The sequence below is a fragment of the Pipistrellus kuhlii genome, unplaced genomic scaffold (genome assembly GCF_014108245.1).
Source record: "Pipistrellus kuhlii isolate mPipKuh1 unplaced genomic scaffold, mPipKuh1.p scaffold_m20_p_12, whole genome shotgun sequence".
Lineage (NCBI taxonomy): Eukaryota > Metazoa > Chordata > Mammalia > Chiroptera > Vespertilionidae > Pipistrellus > Pipistrellus kuhlii.
In genome coordinates, this window is record NW_023425427.1 from 5,532,589 (window position 1) to 5,547,137 (window position 14,549).

Below are 14,549 nucleotides of genomic sequence, written 5' to 3' on the forward strand. Positions count from 1 at the left end.
AGGAATGTTTGCAGAATAGGAGGGGGGAAGGCTCACCTAAAATGATCCCAACTGTGGGGTCAAATAGGGTGAGGATAGAGGAGAGCAGACCATGCAGTGCTTTGTCTTGAGTGTCCGAACAGTTGGGCCAAAGGGTCCTGCACCTCATCCGCCCAGGGCCTCTCAGCAATCTCCCCACTTAGACTATCCAGAAGGGGAGCTGGAATGGTCTTTAGAAAGACTCTTATGTGATGACTTCATATTTTTGAACTCTGCACATTGGAAACCAACGCCCTGGGAGTTGAAATGACATGCAGGGTCGTATGCAATTTCAAGCCACAGCCAGGTGTAAAGTGACCCAGTCAGATATAGAGGAAATAGCCCACTAGTGAAAAAGAAACCGAATGAAAGGGGAAAATAAAGACATTAATAGGGCTTTGAACCAGAGTTTTATAAATACTTGTGGCTTTAACCTGCTCAGGAGGTAGATAAGCATGTTCCCTTTAGTTTGTCCTCAAATTCAACCTCTCACAAGAGGTTAAGGAACACACCCAAGGCTGGAATTGACACTCAGACCTCCCGACTTCCTGGCTTTGGAGCTGAGAGCTCAGCGTCCACCTCCCTGGTCTATCAGGAAAAACATCTGGGTTATAACGCTTGAGGATGGGATATCAAGGGGAAGTGGTGGAAGTTTGGTTCTTTAAGAAAGCCTGAGCAAAACTGCCTAGGACTCAGCCAGGAGGCCCCTCCCGTGGCCTGAGTCACAGGCTCAAACATTTCTTGCTTTTCCTATGCAGGACGCTCCCCTTATATGACCTTTAAGGAAATCTATTTCAGAGGTCATATTGGAAAGAGAGTAGACTCCAAAATGTGTGAATGCCTTCCCCTCCTTGCCCCAAGCAGCTGTCTCAGGTAACAAAGCCTTTCCATCATAGCCATTTCTCTACCACCAAATTGCCACATTGGCAAATGTCTACTTAAAGCAGAGAGAGAGGAACAGGCAGGGCCACAAGGAGAAAACACAAGGGGAAGTTGTCTTTAAAGGCCAAAAGGTTATATAAAGCATAATAAAATACAACTGTTTCCTTTAAAATTTTTAATGGCCAGGAAATGGTATAGAATAACTGCCAAGTCACATAAATTAACTTTCTGTTAATGTTTGTGAACCCGGAAAGAGCTCCATCAGTCGATGCTAACTGCATGTGAGTTTTCATCCATTGTCTGGGTATGTGGCTGAGTGGGGGCCAGGGACCCATCTTTACATGGTCCAGAAATAAAAGCGGCTGCCATATTTGGCAGGCTTCAGGTCTCCTTCTATCGGAGGGTTGGGCTCTGGTCTCGATCTTGAGTGATAGGGATTCTCCGGTAAAGGTCGATCTGTTTTCACCTTGGTGACCTGCGAGGGGTGAAGAGGAAAAGATGCAAAGGTGAAAGTCAGGTGGAGTGGCTGTGACCCCATTGTTTTCCATTGTTTCCTCTCTGCTTCTCTGCCCCAACTACTCCTCTTCTCTGAGCGCCAGCAAATCACAATTACACTCACTTAACCCTTGAGTAAACATTAAGACAGCTCACTTTGTGTCACTCCACATGGTAGAAGTTTGGGACAGAGAAGGGAACAAGGTATACACTGCTATCGAGGGGCTCAGTCTAGTGAGGGAGCCAGACAAGAAAATCAACAACGACTTCCTAACCGAATTACAGTAACAGAGACACAAACTGAGTGCTAGAATGGCAAGGACTCCACACATCTAACTGTCCTGAGGGCTAGGGGCCTGGACTATTTCAGGAGGGGAGGGAGCAATGTTTAGCTTAACCTTGAAGAATGACCAGGAGCCAGCAGGAAGATTCCCAGTAAACAGTCCATATGAAGGTAGAGAGGCGTGTCTTTACAATGGCCAAAGCAAAGGCTGCATGGAGAGTGGAGGAAAACAGAGCACCCACCTAACCCCACCCAGTGCTGTCAGAAATGATGCTGGGCACACTGTTCCACCTCATTCTCACACCCTGGGGCATTCTGCAGAGTTCACTGCGGCTACCTAGCTAATTCCCAAAGCCAGATCCAAAGCCTGTGCTTTTCCATAGCACGCTACACTGTAGGCAGGGGCCAGATGATGAAGGGTAGGATATGCCAAGGTGTTTGAATTTTAACCTGATGGTAACATGAAGCAGGGAAGTAACTCAATCACATCTGCAGGCTGAAAGGTGTAGAAGCTAAAGTGGACAGAAGTGGAGAGCTGAGCTCACAGGCCAGGTGAGAGGGTGGAACCCTGAACTATAGAACAGGGAGAGAGATGGAAGGTGTTTACACCCACATTATCCCCTGAAATGGCCACAAAAATCTCTATTGAAAACCTAGCAGAAACTGTTCTCATTTTAAAGATGAGGAAACAGGCCCAGAGAAGACAGATACAACAAGGCCACAGTTACTGTCTGGTTATCTAGGTCTGAACTTTTAAGTCACTCCACATAACATGACCAGATTAGTCTTCCTATATCATGAACAGAGCTTTTCTGTACACAATTAGTAATTATTACTATAACCACCCAACGAAGCATTATTATCTCTAGTTCACAGATGAGGACAGGGAGGCTAACTTGCCTAAGACAAAAGTGCACAGTAAATGAGGGAGTGTAGGGGAAGGTGGAGATAAAGGGGAGAGATCAACCAAAGGACTTGTGTGCATACATATGAGCCTAACCAGTGGTCAAGGACAACAGGGGGGTGGTGCCATGCATGGGGAGGGGTGTGGGATGGGAATGGGAGGATAAAGACAAATATGATTAATATCTTAATCAATAAAGAAATTTAAAATAAAATAAACAAGGATAAATTTCAACTTAAAAAAAAAAGTACATGGTAAATGTCAGAGTTATAAGTCAGGTTTTGTCCAGCTGATCGGAGACTGGATACAGATTTCAGCATAACTAAAACTGATAACCCCTTAAAGAAATAACTTTTGAAAAAAGGAAATAATACCTTTTTTTAGGGTTTTAAAAATGTTAACACACAGACTCCTAAATAAATATGCTTTCTTAACAGCATGATTTATTAATTCTCTCTTCATGAAAGACAGAAATGAGAAAAGGTAATTTTATTAAATATTTAAGTTCTACCTCTTTCCAATTTAGAATTATCAACTATTAAAAAAAAAATTTGTTCAATGCAGCAAAAGAAGGCATCTGAAGTAAAAATAATCAAGCCAGGTACTAAAAACAAAAACAAATTGCTAAGCCATCCATCTTCTTATGACCCGGAGCTTAAGACCACAGATAATACACACTCACAGAAGGAAACAGACAGTAACTGTTGGTCTGTGTGCCCAGCACAAGGCTGAAGATTCACACAGGCTCTCTGGCTTAATCCTCACAGAAAACTGGGGATTAACACAAGTGCCAGACGTGATAATATGATAATAAATTTTAACCGATTTGCTTGGGATCCTATAGCAATTAAGAAGTGGAACCAAGATTCAAATCTATCTGTTTCCACTCAAAACCTGAGTTTTCTCTCCATGCCTTGGTATGTATGTTGTCCCAGAGAGATTGCAGGGTGATGAGGCTCAAGAAGCAGGGATGGGTCAGATCAGAAAGGGCTTTTTATGCCAAGATATGGAGAGGACACTTTATCTAGCAGGCAACAGGGAACCCCTAAAAAGTTTTTTTTAAAAGACAGTGACATTTATTTTCCACAAGATCATGCCTATCATGAAGATGTAATTATTTCCTAAATTCTTCAATGTCAGAGGATGGACTGTCTTCTAAAATCCGATTTGATCTACCTCCCTTCCCAGAAATTCACGTAGCCCAGGTGAGGAACTCCTGGCCAAGAAGTGGGGACACTGAGATAATTCAAAAAATTTTCCTGCTGATCTATAGGAATGATGACTGTATGAAGAAGGGAGAAAGAGTGGAAGTGAAGAAAAACAACATTCAGGTTTCCAGCTCTGATGTTTCAACAGGTGGTGGTATCACAACTGAGATAGGAAAAACAAGAGAAAGGGTAGGAAACTTACTGTCTAAGCTACAGGCATGCACTTTTTTTTTTTTTACCTTAGGTATGTTCCTGAAAAATCTGGCATAACCCCGATCCTATTTCCCCAATGAATTCCACCATAACCTCAATATTTTCAACCAACAATGTGTCTGTCCCCTAACACTTGTTTATCCTCATCTACTCCTTTCTGTTCTTCAATTAGCTAATTACCCACAAACAAATCTGCACATGCTGGAAGATCTATTTAAAGGAGCATCTCTGTCAAACTCCCTCAGGACTGTGTATAATCACTCCCTAATTAACCTGTTGGGTAAATTTGGATTTCTCACATCATACCTGTACTCGCAGAGAACCTTTTTCTGACCAACTCCTTCCTTAACCTCCCCTTAGTGAGAAAGTGAGCAGAGTGAGCTGCCAGCAAGACACCCTTTATACCTTGGACAGCTCTCCCAGGTCAGGTCGCACCCAGCCCAGCTTGTCCAGCACACACTCGTCAAACTTTGCCTGCTGTTTGCGACAGCGACGGAATAGCTGCTGGCCGCTATAATCAATGCAGGTCCAGTATTCTGTAAAAGGTTCTGCACAGTGACGCTTTATCTGCCTGGAAAAGAAGATAGGTTAGGGGAAAAACAATGAAAAACAGAAATGTGGGGAAAATAGGAACAGACCAGACCTCCTCACTTGGATCCTATTTATCCTTTAGACCCAATTCTAAAGATTATCAACTTAGCAAGTTTAGAAGAGACAGAGGCATAAGCGGAGATGGGCATGCTGACAGATAATGGCAAAGGAGACAGATTATAAAAAGCAAATATACAAACTACCAAACAGAAGATCCTGGGAGCATCCAGGTTAGAGGCAGAATGCCCTACACTCCTCAAAAGTTCAAGGTCCTCATTCTATTAATGCACAAAACAAAAATCAGAGATTACTGTTGTCAGTAATAAAATTATATTTGGTGCTCTCTACGAAGAAGCAAAGTAGCATATTAATTATTTTTCAGAATCCCCTTTCTCTTACCATTCAGCTTTCCTAGTAATCAAATAAATGCAAGCTAAAGCAAAAATAAAATACCATTATTTCATGTAAAAGCCGTATTTGAGGCCATGGAAGAAATGCAGCCGGGACCGGTTTGGCTCAGTGATAGAGCGTCGGCTTGGGGACTGAAGGTCCCGGGTTCGATTCCGGTCAAGGGCATGTACCTTGTTGCGGGCACATCCCCAGAAGGGGGTGTGCAAGAGGCAGCTGATCGATGACTCTCTCTCATCGATGTTTCTAACTCTCTATCTCTCTCCCTTCCTCTCTGTATAAAATCAATAAAATATATTAAAAAAAAAAAAAAAGAAATGCAGAACATCGCCTGTACAAAAAAGAATAATTTTGAACACTTGCTTGTCATATTCAAGACTCAACATATTCTACACTCAACATAGGAATCTTATTTATCAGGGCTCAGAAAGAGCCTCAGAGATGGTCTACAGAAACAGAAAAATCTGCTTTGTATTTCTGCTTGGTTCCACTGGCATCGGTTTCCTACATACCCTTTCCAGCTATTCTGAGTACAAGTATAACCTTGGGGGTGATGGAGTGTGCAACAGGAAGAAAGAAGGACTATGAAAGCCCTAGTTAACTTCTGATTTTCCTGTAGCCTCACCTGGCTGGATTTCCATGGTGCACAAAAGTGATTCACAAGTGATACTGCGAATCACTGTCAGTGAGCTACTGTTTCCAATGGGAGTTTTGTAGAAGAAGGTCTGAAACCCACTACTCTGGTACTTAGTTTCTGCTCTGGGCCCTGGCACCCTACCCAACAGTCATCTACCAATACTTATAACAAGCAACTTCACCAGTGAGAACTTCCTCTCCTGGAGGCAATTAGACAGCTCAGGAACTCGTGAATCCAAATATTTCCCTCTTCAAAAAGAAAAACAAAAACACACAAATATTTCCCACTTCAATGTACTAACTCTGGGCCAAAAGAGAAATGCTTTCCAACGTTCTCTCAGAAAATAAAAAATCTGGCCCTAATTGGTTTGATTCAATGGATAGAGTGTCGGCCTGCAGGCTCTGTAGGTCACAGGTTCGATTCTGGTCAAGGGCATGTACCTTGGTTGCGGGTATATCCCCAGTAGGGGGTGTGCAGGAGGCAGCTGATCGATGTTTCTCTCTCATTGATGTTTCTAACTCTCTATCCCTCTCTGTAAAAAAATCAGTAAATATATATATTTTTAAAAAATAATAAAGAAAATAAAAACCCTAGGAGCATTTGAGATCTTATTTCCTGGCAATGTCATCAGTTTTGGCTTATATAAACTCTTAATAAAAAAATTTTTTTTTAATTTAAAAAATAAGCAATGTTAGAAATCAAATCAGTGCAAATTCAAGCAAGAATACCATTTTGTACCTACCAAATATTTATTTATTTTTTAATATATTTTATTGATTTTGTACAGAGAGGAAGGGAGAGAGACAGAGAGTTAGAAACATCGATGAGAGAGTCTCATCGATCAGCTGCCTCCTGCACACCCCCTACCGGAGATGTGCCCGCAACCAAGGTACATGCCCTTGACCGGAATCGAACTCGGGACCTTTCAGTCCCCAAGCCGACGCTCTATCCATTGAGCCAAACCGGTTTCGGCTGTACCTACCAAATATTTAAACAGCATGTAATGCTGGTGAGGTATATCTAGATACAGTGCTGAGGATGTAAAAATGTTTAAAGCCTTTTATAAAATAATTCCACCGCTGGAAAATTTATGTCAAGGAACAAATTTAAAAATGAAAAAGACCTACTCACAAAGGTAATCACTGCACATTTGTTCAAAACAATCAAAGCTGGAACAACAATGATGTTTAATAACAGGAACTGGTCAAGTACATTATGGTTGGTTCATCCACCAATAGAATATTATATAGTCAGTAAAAATGATGACCATGAAGAAAATATAACTTGAAAGAACATTCCCAACAGTTTCAAGTGAAAAATCAATTTTAAAATGTAGACACGTTATTTTAACCACAAAAATATCTTTGCATGTGGACAAAGACAGCAGAAACAAAAAAAGAAAACCAGCTATTATGTGACAAAATTAGATTTTTTTCTTTAACATCATTTTAGCAGACATCTGTGGGTTTTGCCTCGCCAGCAGTCATTCCCCATTCTTCTGTAACATTCTTCTAATTTTCCTTTGGGAAACAACCCCTTCCTATCTCTCAGCAATGTGGTTTAGATGAAGCTAAGTCTACTCCCACTTCAGGCCAGACCAACCATAGCATTTTATCTCCTACAACACAACTAATTCAAAGATAGGCATAGGAGTCAACCAGCCAGGCCAATCAGACTCAGTCCATATTACTGGTCTGCTCATATTACTGGAAAGTTGGCATTCTGTGTCTACATCTGCTAAGCAAGTGGCATAGCGGCTTGGAATAGCTGGTGCCCATTTTTGCTATAGCAAGGAAAGAGTCTCTTTGAAAATGAGTTTGGCAGAGCAAAGCAGAACTAAGAGATCGGGGGAGGAGAGGAAAAAACATCACGTTGTTCTGAAATTATTTAAGGCCTTGGATCCAGCCCTGCCCAATGCCAGTCCTATTTCTGGATTTAACAGTTGCATGAGTCAAATCCCTTGGCATTAAATTCCAGTCCCTTTTAGTAGAGATCTGATTAATATGGCTGTAAAACATTTTTTCTACAACTACAATCTGAATTTTTTACTTATAGTATCAAGCACAGTGGCCTACCCAAAACTTGACTCTGAACACACTTTTCTTTCCACTCTGTGTGTTCTATAGTAATGGCCATGATAACAAACTAGGGATGCCTGCTAGTGAGCACTGAGCTGAGTTGTTCTTATGTGCCTTTTCAAATTTTTCTTAACAATTCTGTATAAGATAGGTATTATTCTATAATTTTTAAATTGAGATTCATGAAGATTAAAATCTTCCAAAAAACAAATAACAAAACTAACAGTTATTGTGTGCTTACTTTGGTCTCTCTGATTTCAAAGACTTGCTCTGCCTACTAACATTAGTCACAAAAATGATCCTTCCCTTTAATGAGCTGATGTTCACCGAGATACATATACCTGGATGGTTCAATCAAATAGGCACTGATGTGAAAGACGTTTACCTGAAGAACTCCAGAGCACACTTGTTGACAAGCTTGCCTTCCTCTAAACACCGCCGCGGGTCTTTCTCTTCCCAGCGGCACAGCATGAACTCCTTGTTGGGTTTGTCGCACTGAGCGCCATAGTGATGGGCCGCAGCTTTAAGAACAGCTGAACTGACTTTCACCTGGGGAAAGGAGCAATGGGAGAAAGACCACAGATCTGTGACTGGGACATGGCTTCTCAACTTCACCTCAGTCTTCAGATCAGAGGGGACACAAAGATAGCTGTTACAACTTTGCCAAAAAAAAAAAAAAGTAAAGACAAGGGGACTGTCCTAGTGAGCCTTGGTGACTTACATTGCTTTGGAGATCACAAAGCTCTTTCACATCCATGGCTTTATACACTTCATGACCATCTCTTTAGGTTGATGTTCCTATCCCCATTGAGACATGGAAATGGCAGCCCTAACAGAATCCTTAGTCTGTATGGCAAAGAAGGGAGCTCTGAAACATGGAGGCTTTTGGGGCATAATGAGAGAAATCAACCCTGGGGAGCTTTCATGAGTCTCTTCTCCAGGATCAGAAGTGAAAGAATATCAGAGTACACAAGAATATTATCTAATACCTACCTAATACAGGTACTAAACTAGTAGAATATATCTAATAGTAGGAAGATATCTAAAATTCCCAGAAGATTGCAGAATCACAGAAGATGAGAGACTAGAAAGCATCAGTACAATCATGTCATCCAGCAAGTTATTACTAATGATAAAGTATTAAAAAATGTGAATTTAAAAAATTATAGAGTATATCCCAGGTAGCATCCCTAAAACTAGGTCAGTCTCACTTGATTCCAGAGCATTGTTTTGAGGCACCAGGGCAGCTACAGTGGCTCTGAGGAACTGCGCAGCAACTGACCTATCTACCAGCTGAGCTGCTGCAGCCACGGCCTTGCTGGCCTTCTGTACCTTTTCTTGGGCCAGTACCACAATGTTTTAATTATTGTAACTTATTAGAACACTTTGTTGTCTGGGAAGACTATCCTTCCCATTATTCCTCCTTCTCAAAATCGTCTTTGCTATTCTTCCAAACAAACACCGGCCTCCACAAAAAAAAAAAAATAAATAAAAAAAAAAAAAAAAGCAATGGAACTGCATTATATTTAGTTATATATTAAATTAAAAGAGCATTTTTACATTATTGAGTCTCTGTTCTAATTTTCCACCTCTAATCATCCTATGTAAACTTGCATCAGCGGTCACCCTGTGTGTGACTGCTAGAATGTAAGGTCCAAGAGGATATGGATTTTTCAACACAGATTCCAAAAAGATGTCAAACTATAGTGAAATTGTAACATTTACTTTGGTTCACCAAGCACCCAAAATAGTATCTAGCAGAAGTAACTGTTGAATATTCACTTCTGGGCCAGGTACTGGGGATATGATAGTTACAAATAAGGTAAGAATACATGAATTATGCCTTCTCATCCAGAATGCAGTATGTCACTACATTTATTCAGGTCATTCTTGTGTCCTTTGGCTAAAATTAGTTTCCTTCATATACGAACCCTGCACATTCCTTGTTTATTCCTCAGTACTTTAACTGAGGAATAACCAAGGATATTTTTTCTATTAGATTTTCAAATTGGTCCATGCTTATTTGTACATTGCCTCTTCTCTCTAGCTATACCTTACTGAATTCTTGTACATTCTGATGCAAAACTCAAGAGAATTAATGAAAAAAATTTCTATTTACAAATAGAAACTGCTTCCTCTCTTTTCTGATATTTACCCTTTCTTTCTTCTTCTTTTTTTTAATATATTTTATTGATTTTGTACAGAGAGGAAGGGAGAGAGATAGAGAGTTAGAAACATCGATGAGAGAGTCTTCGATCAGCTGCCTCTTGCACACTCCCTACTGGGGATATGCCCGCAACCAAGGTACATGCCCTTGCCCGGAATCGAACCCGGGACCCTTCAGTCCCCAGGCCGACGCTCTATCCATTGAGCCAAACCGGTTTCGGCTACCCTTTCTTTCTTGTTCTCTTTCCCATCTTATTGCTTGGACCCAAACCTCCAGGACAGCACAGATGAACAGCGATGCCGGCAGCATCCATGCTTTTTTTCTTAACTTCAAAGTTTGGAATGACATTTGCTGCTCGTATCTGGGATACTGTTTAGATTTTCCTCATTAAGAGCGCTTCTTTCTAATCCTAATTGGTTTAGTTGTACTGTTATTTTCTCCACCAGGAAAGACTGAAATGTTCAGGTTTCCTTTTCATTAATCTATAAATGTAAGGTAGAACATTAATAATTTTCTAAAACTGACCCATTGTATCTAGAATAAAATCTAGAATGTCACAGTGTATTATGTTTTATGATACCACTGAGTTTTATGTGAAAAATTTATAATTATTATTTCTATAATAAAATTATGTAATTTTATTTTATGAATTTCATCCAGCTTAGCTTTAATTATTACTAAGCTAAAAAGCAAAGAAAGATGAAGAGAATAATTCATCTATATACTACAGGAAGAGGAAAATAAAGTTATGACCATGCCTATTAATATTACAATTGTTACAATTATCAAAGCAATTACTTATGATACAGTATAAGTGAAAATTGCCATGGCAATGCTAATAAATTTAAAAATCTATAAAAATTTGTATTAATAAAAAAAATTTTGTATTAAAAGTGGTACACACTTGTTTTGCTATATTACCTATAAAGAACTGGAAAAATAAAAATCAAGATGCAAACTTTTTTTTTAAAGCTTAATATATTTTAAAAATTAAGTTAGCTATATTTATTTCTTTGTCAAATGTACTAAAATATCTTTAAATGGCCCTAACCGGTTTGGCTCAATGGATAGAGTGTCACCCATGACTGAAAGGTCCCAGGTTCGAATCCGGTCAAGGGCATGTACCTTGTTTGCGGACACACCCCCAGAAGTAGGTGTACAGCAGGCAGCTGATGGATATTTCTTTCTCATCGAAGTTTCTAACTCTCTATCCCTCTCCCTACCTCTCTGTAAAAAATCAATAAAATATATATTTTTAAAAATCTTTAAATGGCTGATTTAATAACTCAAATGCCTTCTTAGCTATCATGCCCCAAAGGACAATGAAATTCTTTGTTTTACTTTCCTATAAAAGTCGAGGTCCTACCAAAATCTAGATACACCCATGTTGTGAGCATGTAACATCTGCTATCACAGGGAAATAAAGAGAACCACACAATGACTCTGAGGAAAAACAGATGTGCTCAAGCTGACATAGCAGGTCAGTGGCAAACACAAAACTAGAATCCAGAGAATGACCTCCAACCAGGCCTCTTCCATGACATCGCTATCACTGAGGTGGCCCAGAACTTCGAATGTCATCATCTCCTCCACCTGCTTCTTCACTGAGACTGACGAATTCTAATAGAAACAACCTCCTTTCACAGCTGCTCACCGTGAATACCCTCTCAAATCCATTCAGCTCCCTTTGTCTCAAAGAACACAGAACCTCAACCTCCTTCCTCATTTATCCTCACAACATCCTCACTGCACAGGTTTATATTCGTCTGCAGGTGTGGAAAAGAGGCAGAAAAAGTCTTACAATCTACACCCAATCTTCCAGTCCTGTTCTCTCTTCCTTAAACCAGGGCAGCACCTCTTTTTATAGTACTTAATTTATACTGACTTACATTTTACTTAATTTCTGTAAAATGAAGGATAATAGTACCTATTTGATAGAACTGTCATGATTAATATATTGGGAACAGTGCATAGATAGCACATCGTATTAGCTTGTATTTTTCACTGAAAATTGTCAATGTGTACAAGGATCTTCCAGCTCAAGCTTCTGACTACCTTCTCCATAGGATGTACTGTAACTCCAAAGTCAGTGAGTTCCGAAATGTGTTTAACTTGCCTCTCAACCTCATCCTTCTTTGGCTTTCTCGGTCCCAATGTCAGGTTGCAAATCTGACACTGATTCCTCAACTTTTCCTGCTTCTGATACCTTAAGTTTTGGCTAAGTTTGATCAATTCTAGACAAATTTGTTCTTTCCTCTCTGTAAGCACAGTCACCAATTATATTGGGGTCAACATAACTAGTCACCAAGACTAGCCTTCCTCTTTCTCGTGTCCTCTCAAATTCAGGAGAGCATTAGATTTTCTAAAAGACAACTCTTAGTTTACTCTGCCACTGAAACAAATTAACAACAAAACCCTGGAAGGATTCGGATTTAACTGAAGCAAAAAGCCTGAACTTCCTATGGGGTTCTCAAAGCCTAGGGAATCCAAGTCACCTTTCAAGCCCTCCACCCATGACACTTCAAAAGGGAGCTTCTTGTTCTCTCAGAACACTGAACTCCCTGGTCCCAGCACCCATTTTTGGTCCGCTGCCTTCTCCCATCTCCTTACCTTCGCTCAGATCCTACCCTCGCTTAGAAAGCTCTTCACTCCATCTCTGCTTGTAATTCTTACGTTATGCCCAAGAAGTGTTTTCTCTGTTCTCTTTATAGCCTCGGGAAATTAATTACACAGCTGGAATCACTTCACCTTACAAATAAAATAACGGTGTCCGCAAATGCTAAAAGTGACTAATCAAGGTAACTGAGCAGTTAGGCCTAGAATTTAGCTACAACTGCAAATCATACTCTTTGCTTAAACCATGCCTGCCCCTCTCCCATAGCATTTAATTATTCTGTCTTGTATTTTAGTTATTTATGTGATTACCTGCTTCTCAATTTAACTGTGTGAAGCCTAAAGGCAAATTTATTCCAGATATAGGATACTTGCAGAAAGTGAAATCTGTTGTTTGTTGTACCAAATTAAAGTTCCGAAAAACACAGCAAGTTGTAAACCAGCTTCGCCGCCATGGGGCAAGAAACAGAAGATTGACTATTGGCAGCAACACCCCCCACTGGCCCCACCCCCTTAGCAAATTTCACTTGATGAAACCACCACCCCCCCACTCCCCACCGTATAGCAAATTTCACTTGATGACGACCCTCAACACAACTAAAAATTTCTCCATCTGAGAAAAATAATAGTTGCCATATCACAGCCATATAAGATTAAGTGGAGTAATGCAGGTAAACCACTTAATACAGCGCCTGGGATATAATTTCTGGCACATTAATTTTAGTCTTGCTGCTCTCTCCTTCAATGTGGCCTGATCGTTTTTTCTACCGGATCCTGCCAGTCCTATGCCTTAAACCTCCCACCTCTCCCCATTGCCTCACTTATAGGATAAGGTCCAAGATTCTTAGTCTGGCCTTGTGGAAGTTGCTTCCCAGTCCCGCCTCAACCCAGGTATCTCTTCCGGCTCAGCGACTGCTGCTTCCCACCAACACTAGAGACATGTCAAATAGCACTTGTCTTCCTAAATAGAAAAGGGTCTGCCCAAAATAGTCATTTAAAAGCATGGCTTTTAAAATCAGAGCTGGATTCCTATTCCAGCTCATCCACTTACCAGCCATGTGACCTTGGGCAAATCATGTCCTCTCTCATGACCTGTTCCTAACTTACAACATGGCGAGACCAATTACATCCTTCCTCGGCGTTGCTGGAAGGATGCACGGAAATCCCACGTGGCATCTGGAAAAGGCTTGCTCAGAGGTGCTATAATTAGTATTATACTGTCTTCACTTCGCATAGCTCTAACCACTTGTTGAAGTTGGCTCCTCGTACATCTCTCTCCTTATTAAATTATAAACTCTATGAGGGCAGGGACATTACCTGTTATTTCCCAGTGTATGTTCATTCGGTAATTATTCAAATAGTACCTCTTGAATAACTGAGTGCTTTCAATGTCCTATTGCTGCTTGCAACTTCACTCTCCAATACCATCATCTCCTTTTTCTGCGGGTTTCTACCTCCATTCTAATGCACTCTGCACCGAGGATGCTACTTTAAGGTGCCTCTCTCTTTCCCTTGACTGTGAGCAGCCCGGGCTGCTTACTTACTTCGCAGGGAGGTCTGGGTATTAAGTGACATAAAGTAAGTGAAGTGCCCCTGGTTGGTGCTTAATAAAATGGACCCACTGTAACTCACAGTAAGGAAGCAGGTCGCTGTGGGGGAGGGGGGAGAGTTCTCGAGCCACAGCGGGCTGGAGTGGCGACTCCCGGAGCCGAGGAAGGGCGTTCGGGGGGTTGACCGGTTAGTGTTGGGGGGTCAGGGGTAAGGGAACCTGGGCCCAGGGTCCGCTGAATTAAAGCAGGGCTGGGCCCAGGGCCGGGAAACTTCAGCCATATGCCCCGCTTGCCTGCCTCCCGGACAAGTCTCACCTCCTCCACTTTCAGGTCCTCCAGAGTGGGAAGCTCCACTATCCCCGGCATGATGTCGGTAACCCCGACCCGGACGAGGCAGCCGCAGCCGCGTCGCCCCCGTCTCCTTGAACTCCCCTTTCGACCGCCAAGGGCCACCTGCGCCTGCGCATGCGCAGCTGGCGGCGCGCGTGCGCACTGCTCCGCG

At 41.3% G+C, this 14,549-nt stretch overlaps 1 protein-coding gene and 1 long non-coding RNA gene across 2 annotated transcripts; both read right to left on the reverse strand.

The window, feature by feature from the left end:
- Positions 1-1,060: 1,060 nt before the first annotated feature.
- Positions 1,061-14,518, reverse strand: NDUFA8 (NADH:ubiquinone oxidoreductase subunit A8). The gene is made up of 4 exons (XM_036432901.2): positions 14,363-14,518; positions 8,103-8,266; positions 4,409-4,574; positions 1,061-1,375 (listed from the first exon to the last, which is right to left on the reverse strand). The coding sequence occupies exons 1-4, from the start codon at positions 14,411-14,413 to the stop codon at positions 1,238-1,240; spliced, it is 519 nt and encodes a 172-aa protein (XP_036288794.1). The 5' UTR covers positions 14,414-14,518; the 3' UTR covers positions 1,061-1,237.
- LOC123652111 lies at positions 10,310-14,356 on the reverse strand. Its single transcript, XR_006741216.1, has 2 exons — positions 14,130-14,356; positions 10,310-10,366 (listed from the first exon to the last, which is right to left on the reverse strand). It is a non-coding gene; the product is annotated as an uncharacterized LOC123652111 (long non-coding RNA).
- Positions 14,519-14,549: the final 31 nt, after the last annotated feature.